The 19,012-nt window shown below is 44.4% G+C and overlaps 1 protein-coding gene across 1 annotated transcript; it reads left to right on the top strand.

The window, feature by feature from the left end:
- The first annotated feature begins 120 nt into the window (after nt 1-120).
- Nucleotides 121-13,461, top strand: smim20 (small integral membrane protein 20). Its single transcript, XM_078410737.1, has 3 exons — nt 121-292; nt 9,993-10,049; nt 12,737-13,461. Exons 1-3 carry the CDS (start codon nt 184-186, stop codon nt 12,772-12,774), a joined length of 204 nt encoding a protein of 67 aa, XP_078266863.1. The 5' UTR covers nt 121-183; the 3' UTR covers nt 12,775-13,461.
- The last annotated feature ends 5,551 nt before the right edge of the window (nt 13,462-19,012 follow it).

Below are 19,012 nucleotides of genomic sequence, written 5' to 3'. Positions count from 1 at the left end.
GCCACGCGTCCTCTGTCGGGGCCCACCCGTGACTGTGTCAAAGATGGCGCCCGCCGTCACGTGGTAGCCGGCGCTGTCTGAGAGGAGGAGGAGGAGGAGGAGGGAGGGGAGGCGAGGCAAGGCACCACCGCCGCCGCCGCTAGAGCCGGCCCCCCCCCCCCCCCCAGTCCGGGCCGGTCCGTGATGGCCAAGAACCTGCGGGCAGTGCTGCTGTTCGGCGGCTTCGCGGCCGCTGTCGGAGCTGCGTTTTACCCCATCTATTTCCGACCGCTGATCTACACTCAGGATTACCGTGAGTTGCAGCGGATGGAGGGGCAGCGCCTCGCGGCGGCGGTTTGTTTTGACGGTTGGGCCCCGGGTCCGGTCCCAGCAGGACGGCGCCGGGTCGCGGTCCCAATCCGGCCCCAGCAGGACGGTCCAGGTCCCAGTCCGGCCCCAACATGACGGTCCAGGTCCCAATCCGGCCCCAACAGGACGGTCCAGGTCCCAATCCGGCCCCAGCAGGACGGTCCAGGTCCCAGTCCGGCCCCAACATGACGGTCCAGGTCCCAATCCGGCCCCAACAGGACGGCGCCGGGTCGCGGTCCCGTCTCCGACCCTGAGCTCGGCCGGTGCGAGGGAGGACTGGAGCAGGCGTTTGCCCGGCCGTCAGTCAGTCAGTCTGGCCTGCTGAGTTTCTCCAGCAGTTTTTTCCGGACCACTAATGCGGTCCAGCCCCAGCAGGACGGTCTCTGTGAATTCCTCCGAATCGACTGGAAGGATAAAGCGAACAAATGTCAACTTGCAGTACGGCGCCTGTGCGGCCGCCACAACCTGGAAGTGGGTTTAAAGAATGGAGAGAGACTGTAGATGGTAGATTCTCGAGGAACTATCTCCCCTGTACTTCAGCAAAACACAAAGGGTCGTAGCGGCATCATCTGTGCTGTGGAGGGAGTCAACAGGCGACGGTGGGGTCGAGAACCTCCACCAGTCACGTCTGTCCATTTCCCTCCACAGATGCTGCCTGACCTTCAGGAAACGGGGCTTCCCCTCCTCCATTATAGATGAGGCTCTCACTAGGGTCTCTTCTAGGGTCAGCTCCTCTCTTGCTCCCCCTCCCCCCACTCGCAACAAGGACAGAATCCCCCTCGTTGTCACCTTCCACCCCACCAGCCAGCGGATCCAACATATCATCCACCAACATTTCCGCAACCTACAACGGGACCCCACCACTGGCCATATCTTCCCATCCCCTCCCCTCTCGGCGTTCCGCAGAGACCGTTCCCTCCGTAACTCCCTGGTCCACTCGTCCCTTCCTACCCAAACCACCCCAACCCCTGCACTTTCCCCTGCAACCGCAAGAGATGCAACACCTGTCCCTTTACCTCCCCCCTCAACTCCATCCAAGGACCCAAACAGTCTTTCCAGGTGAGACAAAGGTTCACCTGCACCTTCTCCAACCTCATCTATTCATCCGCTGCTCTAGATGTCAACTTGTTTACATCGGCGAAACCAAGCGCAGGCTCGGCGATGGCTTCGCTGAACACCTGCGCTTGGTCCGCATTAACCAAACTGATTTCCCGGTGGCCGAGCACTTCAACTCCCCCTCCCATTCCCAGTCTGACCTTTCTGTCATGGGCCTCCTCCAGTGCCATAGTGAGGCCCACCGGAAATTGGAGGAACAGCACCTCATATTTCGCCTGGGCAGTTTGCAGCCCAGTGGGATGAACATCGACTTCTCCAACTTTAGATAGTTCCTCTGTCCCTCCATTCCCCTCCTCCTTCCCAGATCTCCCTCTATCTTCCTGTCTCCACCTATATCCTTCCTTTGTCCCGCCCCCCTGACATCAGTCTGAAGAAGGGTCTCGACCCGAAACGTCACCCCTTCCATCTCTCCCGAGATGCTGCCTGACCTGCTGAGTTACTCCAGCATTTTGCGAATAAATCGATTTGTACCAGCATCTGCAGTTATTTTCTTATGCTGCCTGACCTGCTGAGTTCCAACAACACTTTGTGTTTTGCCGAAGTAAAGGGGAGACAGCTGAGAGAAAGAGACGAGGGAGGGGGTGAAGCAAGAGCTGGCAAGTGATAAGATGTGTGGGAAGGAATTGCAGATGCTGGTTTTTACCGAGATAGACACAAAACGCTGGAGTAACGCAGCGGGACAGGCAGCATCTCTGGAGAAAAAAGGAATAGGTGACGTTTTGGCTCGGAACCCTTCTTCAGACTGAGAGGGCCAGAACAAAACAGTGCCAACAACAGATCCTTGTATTCCTGTCATTAGTACATCTTCCCCAGCCAACAATGGGCCATTATGGATTGTACCATTCCTGAGGCCATCACCTATTCCTTTTTCTCCAGAGATGCTGCCTGGCCTGCTAAGTTACTCCAGCATTTTGTGTCTAGCTGGCAAGTGATAGTTGGATCCATGTAAGCAGTGGTTGATTGGCAGACGAGGCAGGTGAGGAAGGGCAGGCCAGGGCTGCCTGAATCGACTCACCTGGATTCCAGGCCCAGTTCCAAGGCTGGAGGGGATGTGGAATCTGATAAGATGGAAAGTCAAATGGTGAACCAGAGGACAGGTTAGTGGGTGGAAAACAAAGGGAGGAGATGGATTTGGAAGGGATGAGTGGGGAAGGAGGAGGGTAAGGAACTGGGTGAGAAGGGAGGGTTGGAAAGTAAGGTGTACATGGAGGGCGGTTGTGAGACTGAGTAAATGAGAATGGGAGAATACCTTTAAAAGGCAACCGCCCCACTCATTCTCATCTACCAGTCTCTCCCCACCCCATGCACATCTTTATTTCCACCTCCTCCACCCTTGTCACCCACTTCCTAACTTCTCCATCTGCTCATCTCCCACCCTTCACTGCTCATGACCCACCATTTTCCTTCCATAGACTATCCTTCTGGTATTACATTTAATTTCTTCGCATTTTTCCTTTCACAACTCCACATCTGCACGTCTGAGTTTTCCACTTCACCTCCAGCATTAATTTGTATCTCTATCACTTGACTCATCTATCATTCAACCGTTCCTCACCAGAATCCACCTATCTCTTGCCAGTTCTTGCCCCATCCCTTCCAGCAATCTCCCTTCTAATCCATCAGTCTGAAGATGGGGCTCTGACCCAAAGTGTGGTCTGTCCATTTAGCACCGCTGATACTCCCTAGCCCACTGGGTTCCTTCAGCAGGTGGTTTTGGTCTGGGTTTAAACAATGTCGCTGGTCTCTGGGAAGTGAATGCGTTTGGGAGCACTAAAGAGAGAGTGCACCTGTGAAAGTGGTAGCAGGTGATGAGAATGACACCAATCGACCCATAGAGTCTGCTCCATCATTTGATCATGGCGGATCTATTTTTCTCCCTCAACCCCATTCTCCTGGCTTCACCCCATAACCCTTGGTGCCCTTACTAATCAAGAACCTATCAATCTCTGCTTTAAAAATACTTGATGATTTGGCTCACAAATGAATTCCACAGATTCACCACCCTCTGGCTAAAGAAATTCCTCATCTTCTATTCAAAAGGTATGTCCTTTTATTCTCTGGTTGTGCGCTCTGGTCTAGACTCTCCTACGACTGGAAACATCATCTCCACGTCCACTCTGCCCAGGGCTTTCACCATCCTCTGAATAAAGACCTTTCTGATCTCGGTCTTAAATGGCCTACCCCTTATTCTGAATATCTGCTCCCTGAACCTGGAGTCATCAGCCAGGAAAGCATCCTTGTATCTACCCTGTCAAGCCCTTTATGTTGTGTTTTGATGAGATCTCCTGTCATTCTTCTAAATTCTAGAAAATCAATTCCCAGTCTATCCAGTCTCGTGTAGCAGATTTGTCATTTCTGAAATCTAAATGAATCTTTATTGTATTCCCTCTTTCTTAGGTAAGAGACCAAAACTCCACAGTAGTCGCCAAACCCTACACAGTTCCAAAAAGATTTCCTTACTTCTATATTCCAATCCTTTCACAATAAAGACTTGGATGCCATTTGTCCTCTCTCTCACTTTAACTGTATGTACCCCTCAGGACTAGCACTAGACAAGCACTACCAGGACCCTTTGGAAATCTCTCACCATTTACCAAATACCATGTTTTTCTATTACCACGGTGGATATTTTCCACTTTATATTCTCTCATTCACTCACTAAAATTGTTTATATCCTCTTTAAGCCTCATTACTTATTTCTCTGTAACATCATTCCACCTAGTTTAATATCTGAAGCAAACTTGGAAGTATGACATTCCTTCCCCTTGTGACAAATTGTCAGTATATGTTATGAAAAACTGGGACCAAAGTTTCAATTCCTGCCGTCCTCACTCGTCACAGGTGTCAACCTAAGAACCATCCATTTATTCCCACTCTGTGCTTTTCTTCCAATTACCGACTCTCGAAAATAGGAGTGGAAGCAATCCATAACCCCTTCAAGACAGCCTTGCAATATGATATGATCATAGCTATTCTATGCTGGATTTAATTCCTTTGCCACTTCCCTCTTAACCCAAAATTCCTCAATTTTTTTTTTTTAAATCGATCTATTTGCAGCTTGAATATCTAATAATCTGGCCTCCCACTGCCTTCTGGGGCAAAGAATTGCAGAGATTCACTTCTGTCTGAGAGAATGCTTTTAAATGTACCTCAGTTTTAAATGACTGGCCTTTTATCTAGTAGCTTTCTCTGTTTGTTTGTGATTCTTAATCAATGTCAGTGTTATTTCCCCAATTTCATGTTCTCGAACCTCAATGACCACCCTCCACTCTGCAGCTTGTTTAAAACATCCTCAAAATCCTAATGCACCGCTTCCACTTGTTCCTTCTGTTTTAATTACATTCTCAAAACGAAATCAGATTAATCAAACACGATTTTCATGTTGAAGCCAGTCAATCGTATTATTTTCTGTTATGTTATATCCTTAATCATAGGTTCCTGTAATTTCCCTATTCCTCCCATTAGGCTAGTAGTATGGTGGTTTCCTGTTTTCTTTTTCCCTTCTTAAATAGTGAGGTCACATTAACGCCCCAATCCACAGGAATAATTACAAAATTGATATAGAGTTTTGGAAGATGGTAGGAGATGGATAGGAAAAATGTCCTTGCTTCAGTGGGTTGCTGAACAGATTTACGAAAACAATGCCAAGGATGAGGCATTTCAATTATATAGATACACTGGAGAAATTAATATTGTTCTCCTTGAATCAGAGCAGGTTTATGTGTTAATTTGAAGACAAATTATGATGGTTGAAGATATATAGAGAGAGAAACTGTCGTCATTGTCGGAGGGATTCAAAGTAGAAATGTGCTTTCAAAAGCAATGGAAGACGGGTTCAAGTGCAGCATTCAGAAGGGTGCACTAGCGTAGAGTGTGCCATTGATGAAACGCATACCCAAACGAGAAACTTCTCCCACCAAGAGTTCCACGGGAACACCCTCATCTGTACATTGTTTATTTACCGGAAAGACTGCATCAATTTATGATAGCTTACAGCCAACCTCAGAAGGACAGATAGACACAAAATGCTGGAATAACTCAGTGGGTCATGTAGCATCTCTGGAGAAAAGGAATAGGTGACATTTCGGGTTGAGACCATTCATCAGATCGAAGGGCAGTTTAGGCTGGGTAATAAGTTCTAGCTTTGCTAGTGTTGCCAGTTTCCTGCATAAAAATAAATAAGAAAAAAATATTTACAATGCAATAGAACTTCATTTATCCCAGAGAGTAATTGGTCTGCCAACAGTCATAAAAACACAATAAGATACATGAAACATGAAATTCAAGTGATGAGTTGAAGTCCAGGATTGGGGATGTGCAAAGATGGGGGAGGGAGTCAGTCTACCCCACGACAGAAGGGGGAGGAGTTGTACAGTTTGATAGCCACAGGGAAAATAGATTTCCTGTGGCGTCCTGTGGGGCCAGTCTGTTGCTGAAGGTGCTCAGGTTGACCAGTGTATCATGGAGGAGGTGAGCTGTATTGTTCAAGATGTTCTGCAGATTGAGGAGCATCCTCCCTTCCAAGACCATCTCCAGTGAATCCAACTCCATCCTCAGGACGGAGCCAGCATTTTGAGGAGTCTTTAAAGGAGCAAAGCTTTATAAATGGAAAGCTGTTTTCCGTTTAACTCTATCTTCATCCCAATCGTTACTCGCGTTTCCAGGTCCAGGATAGACACAAGAAGTTGGAATAACTCAGCGGGTCAGGCAGTATCTCTGGAGAGAAGAAATGGGTGATGCTTTGTGTCGAGACCCTTCTTCAGACCCTCTCTCCAGAGTTGTCCCACTGAGTTACTCCAGCTTTTTGTGTCTACAGTTCAAACCAGCATCTGCAGTTCCTTCCTACACATTTTCAGGCCCAGGGCTTGACTTGCCATTACTGCATTGTTGTCACCAATCAAATCCTGTGCTCTCCCCACACCATTTACCACATAGCCAGCACCTCTCCAAGGAAACATTCGGCCTTCCTGAAAATGGCTGCACTCAAGCAAAATCAGTCACATGCTCCCAAATGTGATTCTCCTGTGTTAGCTATTTTGTGGAACTGTTTGTTACTTAATAGTAGTTATGTAAAACAAACTATTGGCGGCACGGTGGCACAGCGGTAGAGTTGCTGCCTTACAGCGAATGCAGCGCCGGAGACTCAGGTTCGATCCTGACTACGGGTGCTGTACTGTACGGAGTTTGTACGTTCTCCCCGTGACCTGCGTGGGTTTTCTCCGAGATCTTCGGTTTCCTCCCACACTCCAAATGAAGGTGAATATGAAGATGAGGTAAAAGGGAATACAGGAGATATTGCAAAAGACTCTCGGAAGAATGGGAACAGAAGTTCTAGAGCGGAAAAGAAATTAAGGGCAGGGCCAATTGTGAACGATGTGAGAGGGGAGGTAAATACAGAAGTTAAAGTGTTGTACTTAAATGCGCGTAGTATAAAAAATAAAGTGGATGAGCTTGAGGCTCAGTTAGTCATGGGCAAGTATGATGTTGTAGGGATCACTGAGACATGGCTACAAGAGGACCAGGGCTGGGAACTGAATATTCAGGGGTACACAACGTATAGAAAAGACAGACAGGTGGGCAGAGGGGGTGGGGTTGCTCTGATGGTAAGGAATGATATTCATTCCCTTGCAAGGGGTGACATAGAATCAGGAGATGTTGAATCAGTATGGATAGAAATGAGAAATTGTAAGGGTAAAAAGACCCTAATGGGAGTTATCTATAGGCCCCCAAACAGTAGCCTCGACTTAGGGTGCAAGTTAAATCAGGAGATAAAATTGGCATGTCAAAAATGTAATGCTACGGTGGTTATGGGAGATTTCAACATGCAGGTAGACTGGGAAAATCAGGTTGGAAATGGACCCCAGGAAAGAGAGTTTGTAGAGTGCCTTCGAGATGGATTCTTAGAACAGCTTGTACTGGAGCCTACCAGGGAGAAGGCAATTCTGGATTTAGTGTTGTGTAATGATCCTGATCTGATAAGGGGACTAGAGGTAAAAGAGCCATTAGGAGGCAGTGATCACAACATGATAAGTTTTACTCTGCAAATGGAAAGGCAGAAGGGAAAATCGGAAGTGTCGGTATTACAGTATAGCAAAGGGGATTACAGAGGCATGAGGCGGGAGCTGGCCAAAATTGATTGGAAGGAGGCCCTAGCAGGGAAGACGGTAGAACAGCAATGGCAGGTATTCCTGGGAATAATGCAGAGGTTGCAGGATCAATTTATTCCAAAGAGGTGGAAAGACTCCAAGGGGAGTAAGAGACACCTGTGGCTGACAAGGGAAGTCAGGGACAGCATAAAAATTAAGGAGAGGAAGTATAACATAGCAAAGAAGAGTGGGAAGACAGAGGATTGGGACTCTTTTAAAGAGCAACAAAAGTTAACTAAAAAGGCAATACGAGGAGAAAAGATGAGGTACGAGGGTAAACTAGCCAATAATATAAAGGAGGATAGCAAAAGTTTTTTTAGGTACGTGAAGAGGAAAAAAATAGTCAAGGCAAATGTGGGTCCCTTGAAGACAGAAGCAGGGGAATTTATTATGGGGAACAAAGAAATGGCAGACGAGTTAAACCGTTACTTTGGATCTGTCTTCACTGAGGAAGATACACACAATCTCCCAAATGTTCTAGGGGCTGGAGAACCTAGGGTGATGGAGGAACTGAAGGAAATCCACATTAGGCAGGAAATGGTTTTGGGTAGACTGATGGGACTGAAGGCTGATAAATCCCCAGGGCCTGATGGTCTGCATCCCAGAGTACTTAAGGAGGTGGCTCTAGAAATAGTGGAAGCATTGGAGATCATTTTTCAATGTTCTATAGATTCAGGATCAGTTCCTGTGGATTGGAGGATAGCAAATGTTATCCCACTTTTTAAGAAAGGAGGGAGAGAGAAAACGGGTAATTATAGACCAGTTAGTCTGACATCAGTGGTGGGGAAAATGCTGGAGTCAATTATAAAAGACGAAATTGCTGAGCATTTGGATAGCAGTAACGGGATCGTTCCGAGTCAGCATGGATTTACGAAGGGGAAATCATGCTTGACAAATCTACTGGAATTTTTTGAGGATGTAACTAGGAAAATTGACAAGGGAGAGTCAGTGGATGTGGTGTACCTCGACTTTCAGAAAGCCTTCGACAAGGTCCCACATAGGAGATTAGTGGGCAAAATTAGGGCACATGGTATTGGGGGTAGGGTACTGACATGGATAGAAAATTGGTTAACAGACAGAAAGCAAAGAGTGGGGATAAATGGGTCCCTTTCGGAATGGCAGGCAGTGACCAGTGGGGTACCGCAAGGTTCGGTGCTGGGACCCCAGCTATTTACGATATACATTAATGACTTAGACGAAGGGATTAAAAGTACCATTAGCAAATTTGCAGATGATACTAAGTTGGGGGGTAGTGTGAATTGTGAGGAAGATGCAATAAGGCTGCAGGGTGACCTGGACAGGTTGTGTGAGTGGGCGGATACATGGCAGATGCAGTTTAATGTAGATAAGTGTGAGGTTATTCACTTTGGAAGTAAGAATAGAAAGGCAGATTATTATCTGAATGGTGTCAAGTTAGGAGGAGGGGGAGTTCAACGAGATCTGGGTGTCCTAGTGCATCAGTCAATGAAAGGAAGCATGCAGGTTCAGCAGGCAGTGAAGAAAGCCAATGGAATGTTGGCCTTCGTAACAAGAGGAGTTGAGTATAGGAGCAAAGAGGTCCTTCTACAGTTGTACCGGGCCCTGGTGAGACCGCACCTGGAGTACTGTGTGCAGTTTTGGTCTCCAAATTTGAGGAAGGATATTCTTGCTATGGAGGGTGTGCAGCGTAGGTTCACTAGATTAATTCCCGGAATGGCGGGACTGTCGTATGTTGAAAGGCTGGAGCGATTGGGCTTGTATACACTGGAATTTAGAAGGATGAGGGGGGATCTTATTGAAACATATAAGATAATTAGGGGATTGGACACATTAGAGGCAGATAACATGTTCCCAATGTTGGGGGAGTCCAGAACAAGGGGCCACAGTTTGAGAATAAGGGGTAGGCCATTTAGAACGGAGATGAGGAAGAACTTTTTCAGTCAGAGGGTGGTGAAGGTGTGGAATTCTCTGCCTCAGAAGGCAGTGGAGGCCAGTTCGTTGGATGCTTTCAAGAGAGAGCTGGATAGAGCTCTTAAGGATAGCGGAGTGAGGGGGTATGGGGAGAAGGCAGGAACGGGGTACTGATTGATAGTGATCAGCCATGATCGCATTGAATGGCGGTGCTGGCTCGAAGGGCTGAATGGCCTACTCCTGCACCTATTGTCTATTGTCTATTGTCCAAAGACGTACAGGTATGTAGGTTAATTAGCTGGGCAAATGTAAAATTTGTCCCTAGTGGGTGTAGGATAGTGTTAATGTGCGGGGATCGCTGGGCGGCGCGGACCCGGTGGGCCGAAGGGCCTGTTTCTGCGCTGTATCTCTAAATCTAAAAAAATCTAACAATTCAATATTGTTATTGTCATGAGGTGAATATTAAACAATTGCACAAATGCTTTTAAACAGAGCAGGAGCAAAAGGTGAATCGAACTGGAATAAATCAGGAGGAAATTCAACCTGGAGGTGAGCTTTTCGGACCTTGTTGCTTAGTCATTGATTATGCCAATTGCAGAAATCATTTTAAGCTATTCAATATTCCAAATTATCTTTGATTAAAAAACATTTTTTACATTTGCTGTGTCAAGAAAAATTGCAGAGATATGAAAAAAATTAAAATAACAGGGAATCTTTGCTTGGAGGATACAGGTGAGGTACTAAATGAGTACTTTGCATCTGTATTCACTGAGGGGGAAGAGTTGGATGACAACGTGATCAGTGTGGACAATGCAAATATGCTAGGGCAATTATAGAATAAGAAGGTGGTGTAGAGACTCTTGAAGAGCATCAAGGTGGTTGAGTCACCAGGGCCTGATGGGCTCTATCCTAGTTTATTGAGGGAAGCAAGCGAGGAAATTGCAGAGATCTCTCTTCTCTAGCCACACGCGAGGTCCCAGAGAACTGCAGAGTGGCCAATGTTGTCCTTTGTTTAAGAAGGGGAGTAGATAGAATACAGGGAACTATAGGCTGGTGAGCCTCACATCAGAGGTAGGGAAACTATTGGAGCGAATACTTTAAGATAAGATTTATTCCCATTTGGAAGAGAATGGACTAATTAGAGATAGCTAGCACGGCTTTGTAGTGGCAGGTCATGTCTAATTTGATCGAGCTTTTTGAGGAGGTGACAAAAAGGATTGAAGAGGGCAGGGCAGTGGGTGTTGTATACATGAATTTTAGTAGGGCTTTTGATAAGGTCCCTCATGGTAGGCAGATCCAGAAGATTAAGTTCTATGAGATTCAGGATGGCGTGGTCATATGGATGCAGAGCTAGTTTATTCATGGAACTGGGTTGTGGTGGAAGGTAGATATTCTGGCTGGAGGTCCGTGACCATTGGAATACTGCAGAGATCTGTGCTGGGACCTCTGTTGTTTGTGGTATATATAAATGAACTAGTAGTAAATGTAGATAGGTTGGTGAGTAAGTTTGCTGGCAACACTAAGATTAGAGGAGTTGCAGACTGAGGAATGCTGTCAGAAGGCACAGCAGGAAATAGACCAGCTGCAGAAATGACAGAAGGCGTTTAACCCAAGCAAGTGTGAAGTGTTGCACTTTGGGAAGTTGAATGTAAGGAAAGTGTATACAGTTAACGGCAAGACCCTTAACAGCATTGATGTGCAGAGGGATCTTGGAGTCCAAGTTCATAGCTCACTGAAAGTGGCAGCACAAGTAGATAGGATGGTAAAGAAGGCATATGGTATGCTTGCCTTCATTGCTAGGGGCATTGAATATACAAGTCAGAAAGTCGTGATGCAGCTCCCTGGGACTTTGGTCACATCATATTTGGAGTGCTGCATGGAGTTCATGTCACCCCATTGCAGTAATGATGTGGAGGCTTTAGCGAGGGTGCAAAGAAGGTTTACCAGAATGTTGCTTGGATTAACGGGTTTCGGCTACAGGGAGAGGTTGGATAGACTTGGATTGTTTTTTTCTGGAATGTCAAAGGTTGCAGGGAAACTTGATAGAAGTATATAACATTATGAGAGGCATAGATTGCATAGACAATCAGAACCCCTTTCCCCCAGGGTGAAATTGTCCAAAACTAGAGGGATAAGATGAGAAGGGACATGTGTCAATGGAGGTGTGCAGGGCAAGTTTTTTTTTACAGAGTAGTGGTGGCCTGAAACACTGCCTGGGGTTGTACTGGTGGCAGATAGGATAGTGGCATTTAAGAAGCTTTTAGAGAGACACCTGGAAGTGCAGGGAATAGTGGAATATGGATTATGTACAGGCAATGAGATTGGTTTAACTTGGCATCATGTTCGGCACAAACATTGTGAGCCGAAGGGCCCATTCCTGTGCAGTATTGTTCTATGTTCTATGAATTTTGTTTTGATTACATAATCAAATAAAAATATTTGTGATTAGTGTTTTTTGTTTTTGTTTGTTGTTGTATTTTCTTTGGATTCAACCTTCTGAAAATGTAAATTGCAAATAAACGTTGGCAATATTCAACAACTTATATTTATTTGGTTCACTCTTGGACACTTGTTAATCTTTAGTGCTGGCACTAAAGTTGTGATGTGGAACAGCATTATCAATGTTTACTAGAATCTACTTTCATTTATGAACTGTAGGTATTTATGTTACAAAAGCACATAGGCACAACAGTCTTTATTTTGTGCAATAAGGTACAATGTCTATTGTGTTGCTGCTCCCACCACATTTTCACCATTTGGGCAGTTTGGCACTGCAGACTTCCTCACAATTTTATCAGAAGGAGGGGAAACGCCACTTAAATTTTCAAAAATATGTACACATTGGTGAATCTAATGAATGATAGGTATTATTAGCAATTTGTACGATATTTAGCCATGTTTGCAAGTGCATATATTATGTGCAGTAAACTCTGCTCTTAGTTTAAATTCGAAAGTACTTTATGTAACATTGCATGTACTTAATCATATTTCTCTTTAACTCATCTCATTTTGCAATCGATTAACATTCTATGTTTCATGTGATTACTTTTTTGTACTGCTGTTAGCAGAATCATGACTTTCTAACCCAGTTTTGTCATTGAAGTTGAATGTCATGTCAGCAGATGTTTAATGTTTCACTATTGGAATTCAGATTTTAAATGTGGCAATCGTGCAGATGTACATAATCTTGTGTGTCACATATTCCACTTTGACAAAATTTTAATCTCTTTTTGAAGGAATGAAAGTCTGGTCTGACCCCTTCAATCGGAAATAATCAAACTGTTGATGTTATCATGAAGAATGCTTCAACGACCTTTTGTGCCTTACCATTCCAATTCTATGAGGAAATAATTGTCAGTGATCATTGCAATGCTAATCAATTCATTAGGTAATGGCGGGATTTGTATATAAATGGATATTTCTATTTAAATTCACAATATTGACTGATACTAGCTCAACACCACTGAAATAAATTATCCGGTCTTTATTATGGTTATCAAAGAAAATTTATTGTGCACATCTTGGCTACTGCATTCTCTACATCACATTGCACATTGCTCACACATTCATTGGCGGTAATGCCTTTTGAGGCACCCAGGGGAGTATTATATGGCTGTACTATATATAGTCTGTGTGCCGTTTGCATGTTCTCCCTGTGATTGTGTGGGTTTCCTCTGGGTCCTCTGGTTTCCTCCCACATCCCACTAATGTATGGGTTTGTAGGTGATTGGGCTCTTGATGTGTATGGAGTGGATGAGAAAGTGGGTTAACATAGAACTGGTATGAACACCTGATCAATGATCACTGTGGACTGTAGGCAAAAGGGCCTGTTTTCAGGCTGTGTCTCTAAAACCCAAACTCTTCATTTGGTATACTTTACATATGTATACTTCACTGATGTATGCTTTACATACCTTTGTATGCTGTGAAAACTTTTAATTAAATAAAGAATAGTTACTCATCTGACTACATTTCTTTGCATCTAATCATCTATTGTTTAATTAGTTTTTCATCTGTATTTGCACACGGTCATGTTATTCTGAGCAACATGGGGCAAGAAATATTGTAAATAAGAAAAATATTGTTCCCATCTTTGGATCACTGGAATTGGCTAGCTCAGAACTATATATCTGACTTGGAAATTAATTATTTTATATTTACCAAAAAGTATTTGTTCAAACTTGAGCAACTAGGTTTAGTTGTGTTGAAAAGATTATAAATTCATTTGAGATATTTATATATAAAATCTTTATGTATTTTGAACAAATATATATTTAAAGACTCAATGTTACTAATGGTAAAAGATTATGTTATCACTCATATTGCAAAGCTCCTGACTTGATATTTGAGCCCAAGACTAGGTACTGGCCTTTCAGATGTAGCCTTTCCCTTTCTGATGAGAGAGCATTCTTTGTGGGCTGAATGGATTTTGTGATGCTCTATTATTCTGTTGCACCATCATTCCATTTTAACACTTTTGAACATGTACCATGAAATCACCTCAAAAGTCTGATTTGAATTGACCGAGAATTCACCTTTCAGAGGGAGATAATTCCATAATACCAAATTTGATGTAAAAGGCTTCTGAATTTAATTCATGAACTTTAATAATTTTATTACCATGCTGGATGACTTGATTAGAAAAAGGAGTATCTACATTTCTACTCTGAAACTTAAAATTATTTTTTTTCAGTTACATCAATGCTCAACGTCTCCAAATATGATGTCAGAAATGGACAGAAATACCATGACTGTACACATGGGGGAGCTGTTGAATGGTTGGAAGTTTATCAAGAGCCAAGAAGATCTATTGCATTTGGTGTTCCCAATTGGCCTCCTTTACATCACTGGGACCAAGTGTAGATTAGAAGACTGTTTCACGGAATGCTTGTGCCCTGTCCACCAAGGCCAGCTAAAACTCCCTGCTGCTAACCATTGTAACTCCCGTTCACATTCCCCTACCAATCTTTCTGTCTTGGCCACATCCATAGAAAACTATACGAGTTTGGCTTGATTCTATTTAGGTATAGTATGAAAACAATATTCTGTACTCTGTATCTTGCACTCTGCTCTATCGTTCTTGAGTTTGACTTAATTTCTTTGTATAGTGATATCTGACATTAGATATCTCAGTATATGTGACAGCAATAAACCCAAAACATTATCATAGTGAGGTCACATGCAATCTGGAAAAACAGTGCTCCATATTCTGCTTGGGTAACTTGCAACCGAACAGTATGAACATTGATTCTCCAATATCAATTATCCACTTTCCCCTGCCACCCCCAGTGCATGTATTTCCCACATTTATCCGCACCCCAGTAAACCTGTTTTTTCCCCTCATGCACTAATTTCCTATCCCTGACTCCCAAATTTCCATTTTATTGTCCGTCCCCGTCCCCCCCAACCCACTTTTCCCATTATACCCATATTCCTCCTTGCATGTCCTTGTCCTGAAATGCTGCCTTCCAGTGACTGAAGAGCTATTCCCTGAGTTATTGTGAGTCCTGTCTATCAAGAAATACAACACTTAAACTTTTGGAGGAAGGAAAACTGCAGATGCTGGTTTAAATTGAAGGTAGACACGAGATGCTGTAGTAACTCAGCGGGTCAGACAGCATCTCTGGAGAGAAGGAATGGGTGACGTTTCGGGTCGAGACCCTTCAGACTGATGTCGGAATGGGGCGGGACAAAGATAGGTAGTTGGAGCCAGGAAGACTGGTGGGAGAACTGGGAAGGGAGAGGGGAAAGCAGGCACTATCTGAAGTTAGAGAAGTCAATGTTGATACCGCTGGGGTGTAAATTACGCAAGTGAAATATGAGGTGCAGTTCCTCCAATTTGCGCTGGGCCTTAATCTGGCAATGGAGGAGGCCCAAGACAGAAAGGTCAGATTGGGAATGGGAGGGGGAGTTGAAGTGCTGAGCCACCGGGAAATCAGGTTGGTTAAGACGGACTGAGCGGAGGTGTTCAACAAAACGATCGCCAACCCTGCGCTTGGTCTCGCCGATGTAGAGAGGTTGACACCTGGAACAGCGGATACAGTAGATGAGGTTGGAGGAGATGTAGGTGAACCTCTGTCTCACCTAGAAAGACTGTTTGGGTCCTTGGAGGAAGTCAAGGGGGGAGGTAAAAGGACAGGTGTTGCATCTCCTGGGTTTGCTGGGGAAAGTACCTGGGGACTGGATGGTTTAGGTGGGAAGGGACGAGTGGACCAGGGAGTTTCGGAGTGAATGGTCTCTGCGGAAAGCAGAAAGGGGTGGAGACGGAAAGATGTGGCCAGTAGTGTGATCCCGTTGGAGGTGGCAGAAATGTTGGAGGATAATATGTTGTATGCGACTGCTGATGGATTGGAAGGTGAAGACAAGGGGGACTCTGTCCTTTTTACGAATAGGGGGAGCAAGAGCGGAGCTGCGGTATATTGAGGAGACCCTAGTGAGAGCCTCATCTATAATGGAAGAAGTGTAGTCAAGATATCTATGGGAGTCAGTAGGTTTGTAGTAGATGTCAGTCACAAGTCTGCCTCCTGTGATGGAGATGGTAATATCCAGAAACGGTAGGGAGATGTCGGAGATGGTCCAAGTATATTTAAGAGCAGGATGGAAATTAGTGATGAAATTGATGAAGTCAGTGAGTTCTGCATGGGTACAGGAGGTAGCACCAATGCAGTCGTCAATGTAGCGGAGGTAGAGTTCGGGGATAGGACCGGTGTACGCCCGGAACAGGGATTGTTCGACATACCCTACAAAGAGCCAGGCATAGCTGGGGCCATGCGAGTGCCCATAGCTAAGCTTTGGATTTGGGTACGTCGAACGATCCCTGTTCCAGGCGTACACTGGCCCTATCCCCGAACTCTACCTCCGCTACATTGACGACAGCATTGGTGCTACCTCCAGAGATGCTGTCGAACCCGCTGAGTTACTCCAGCATTTTTTGTCTATGATGGCAAGGAAATGCTTATCTTTTGGTGAGTATAATAAAATTGAATTAAATGATCATTGTTATTAAAATCTAGAATAGTTGAAAGTCTGACAGGATGATCTAGAGTGATGACATCAAACTGATCAAAACAAATCATGTAAAGGTATAGAAAAACAATGGGAAAGGTTCAACAAAGAAATTAGCGTAATGCAGCAAAGAAAATACATTCTGTTTAACAAAGTTATAGCAAACAAAACTTTTGAAAAATCATAAAACTAAAGAGCAAAAATACAGTCTGAATCTAAATCTAATGTGAAGCATCAAAGGAACAAACAGAGTTCTAGCTAAAGCTCCAAAATGAGAATTTCATTATTTAAGAAAGCAAAGTGATAGAGAAAAGTGCATTGAAGGAAAAACCATGAAATGATGGACTTTATAGTCTAGCATCCATTGTTGGACTCTAATTAATTATGGAGAGAGTGCCTGGCTGACAAGGGAGAGCAAATATAATTTGTTTGAAACTGCAAACTCTCAAAACTGCAGCCTGCTATCAAGAAGGGCAATGACTACATGGACTTACATATTTGCTCTCATGAGCAACAAATCAACATATTTTATTTTGCCTCCAAGACAACTGCACACAAATTAAACAAACACAAACATGGTCATTGATAATTTGAATATAAAAAAATGTTTCTAATTTGAATATAAAAAAATGTTTCTAATTTTCATGTTTAGAACGTCAAAGAATCTTCATGCTGGGTAAAAGATTGGGTGTTGAGCGGGAGGTCGTAGCCAATCAATGGACCCCACGTTGGGGTGAGCAGCAGGAGCAAATCAGGACTTGATTTGTTTGCTCACTATTCACAAGCCGGAAGAATAAAATCTACCTAACAGATTACTCTGTAAAATAAGAGAGCACATTGGGGGAAAAAGAAACAGATATTTTTGTTCCCCTTTAAAGATCTGGTATTTCTCCTTCAAAGTATAGTTCTCCAGTTTCTGTAGTCAGCACAACAACTTTGGTAAGTATTCTGTAAAGCTAACTTTGAAGGCAGTAACGAGGAAGAGAGAACAACGTAATGTGAACGGGAAACAAGCTAAGTTGTGGTACAATTAAATATGGGAAGTGAGATCGGCTTGGAATCCAAAGAAGGAAATGTGTCTATTTCGTGATCAATGTAATCATTTCTAAGTTTCCTTTGAAACTAATTGTAACAACTGTATAAAAGTACCACCCATAGCAAACTTGAAGGCAGGTTAAATTAAAATTTGATAAAATTATCCATGGGTCTTCTCAAGTCCTTATTACAATGTAATTCCTGTGATTTTTTTAAGTTAACATAGAAGCAGATTTTAAGAGACATTTGCAAAGATATATGAATGCGATACGATAGAACTTTATTTATCCCAGGAGGAAAATTGATCTGCCAACAGTCCTAAAAACTCAAAAACACAAAAATACATGAAACATGAAATTAAAGTGACGAAGGGAGAGGATTGGGGATGTGCAGGGATTGGGGGGGGGGGGGGGGGTGTCTCAGTCTCAGTTTACCCCATGACAGAAGGGGGAGTAGTTGTACAGTTTAATAGTCACAGGGAAGAAGGATCTCCTGTGACATTCTGTCCTGCATCTTGGTGGAACCAGTCTGTTGCTGAAGGTACTCGTCAGGTTGACCAGTGTGTCATGGAGGGGGTGAGCTGTATTGTCCAGGATGCTCCGCCGTTTGAGGAGTATCCTCCCCTCCGAGACCACATCCCATGAGTCCAACTCCGGGACTCAGGAGGAGCCAGCCTTCCTGATGAGTTTGTTAATTCTATGGGGTCCGCGGCCTTCTCCCTGCTGCCCCAGCACACAGCAGTGAAGAAGATGGCACTGGCTACCACTGATTGGCAGAATATCTGTAGATGGCACTGGCTACCACCGATTGGTAGAACATCTGTTCAATGTACCCTACAAAGAGGCAGGCATAGCAAGGACTGATGGGCAAGCGCCCATAGCTATGCCTTGGATTTGGATTTGGGTGTCGAACATTCCTTGTTCCAGGTGTACACTGGCCCTATCCCCGAACTCTACCTCTGCTACAATGTCTACTGCATTGGTGCTACCTCCTGTACCCATGCAGAACTCACTGACGTCATCAATTTCACCACTAATTTCTATCCTGTTAAATTGACATGGACCATCTCCGACATCTCCCTACTGTTTCTGGATCTCACCATCTCCATCACAGGAGACAGACTTGTGACCGACATCTACTACAGGCCCAGCACAAATTGGGGTACCTTTCTGTCCTGGGCCTTCTCCATTGTCAGAGTGAGGCCCAGCGCAAATTGGAGGAACAACACCTCATATTTCGCTTAGGCAGTTTCCACCCCAACGGTATGAACATTGACTTCTCTAACTTCAGGTAGTCCCTCCTTCCCCTCTCTATCCCCTCCCCCTTCCCAGTTCTCCCACTAGTCTTCCCGTCTCCGACTACATCCTATTTTTGTCCCACCCCCTCCCCTGACATCAGTCTGAAGAAGGGTCTTGACCCGAAACGACACCCATTCCTTCTCTCCAGAGATGCTGCCTGACCCGCTGAGTTAC

The sequence above is a fragment of the Rhinoraja longicauda genome, chromosome 1 (assembly GCF_053455715.1).
Source record: "Rhinoraja longicauda isolate Sanriku21f chromosome 1, sRhiLon1.1, whole genome shotgun sequence".
Lineage (NCBI taxonomy): Eukaryota > Metazoa > Chordata > Chondrichthyes > Rajiformes > Arhynchobatidae > Rhinoraja > Rhinoraja longicauda.
Note: the sequence above shows the minus strand (reverse complement) of the source record. Positions and strands in the feature narration are given on the sequence as shown.

Bases quoted from the DNA above. Each gene is read 5' to 3' on its own strand.
- smim20 (XM_078410737.1), top strand. From the start codon at position 184: ATGGCCAAGAACCTGCGGGCAGTGCTGCTGTTCGGCGGCTTCGCGGCC. The intron at 293-9,992 runs GTGAGTTGCAGC...GCTTTTAAACAG, and splicing joins GATCTACACTCAGGATTACC to AGCAGGAGCAAAAGGTGAAT. The intron at 10,050-12,736 runs GTGAGCTTTTCG...CTCTTTTTGAAG, and splicing joins GGAGGAAATTCAACCTGGAG to GAATGAAAGTCTGGTCTGAC.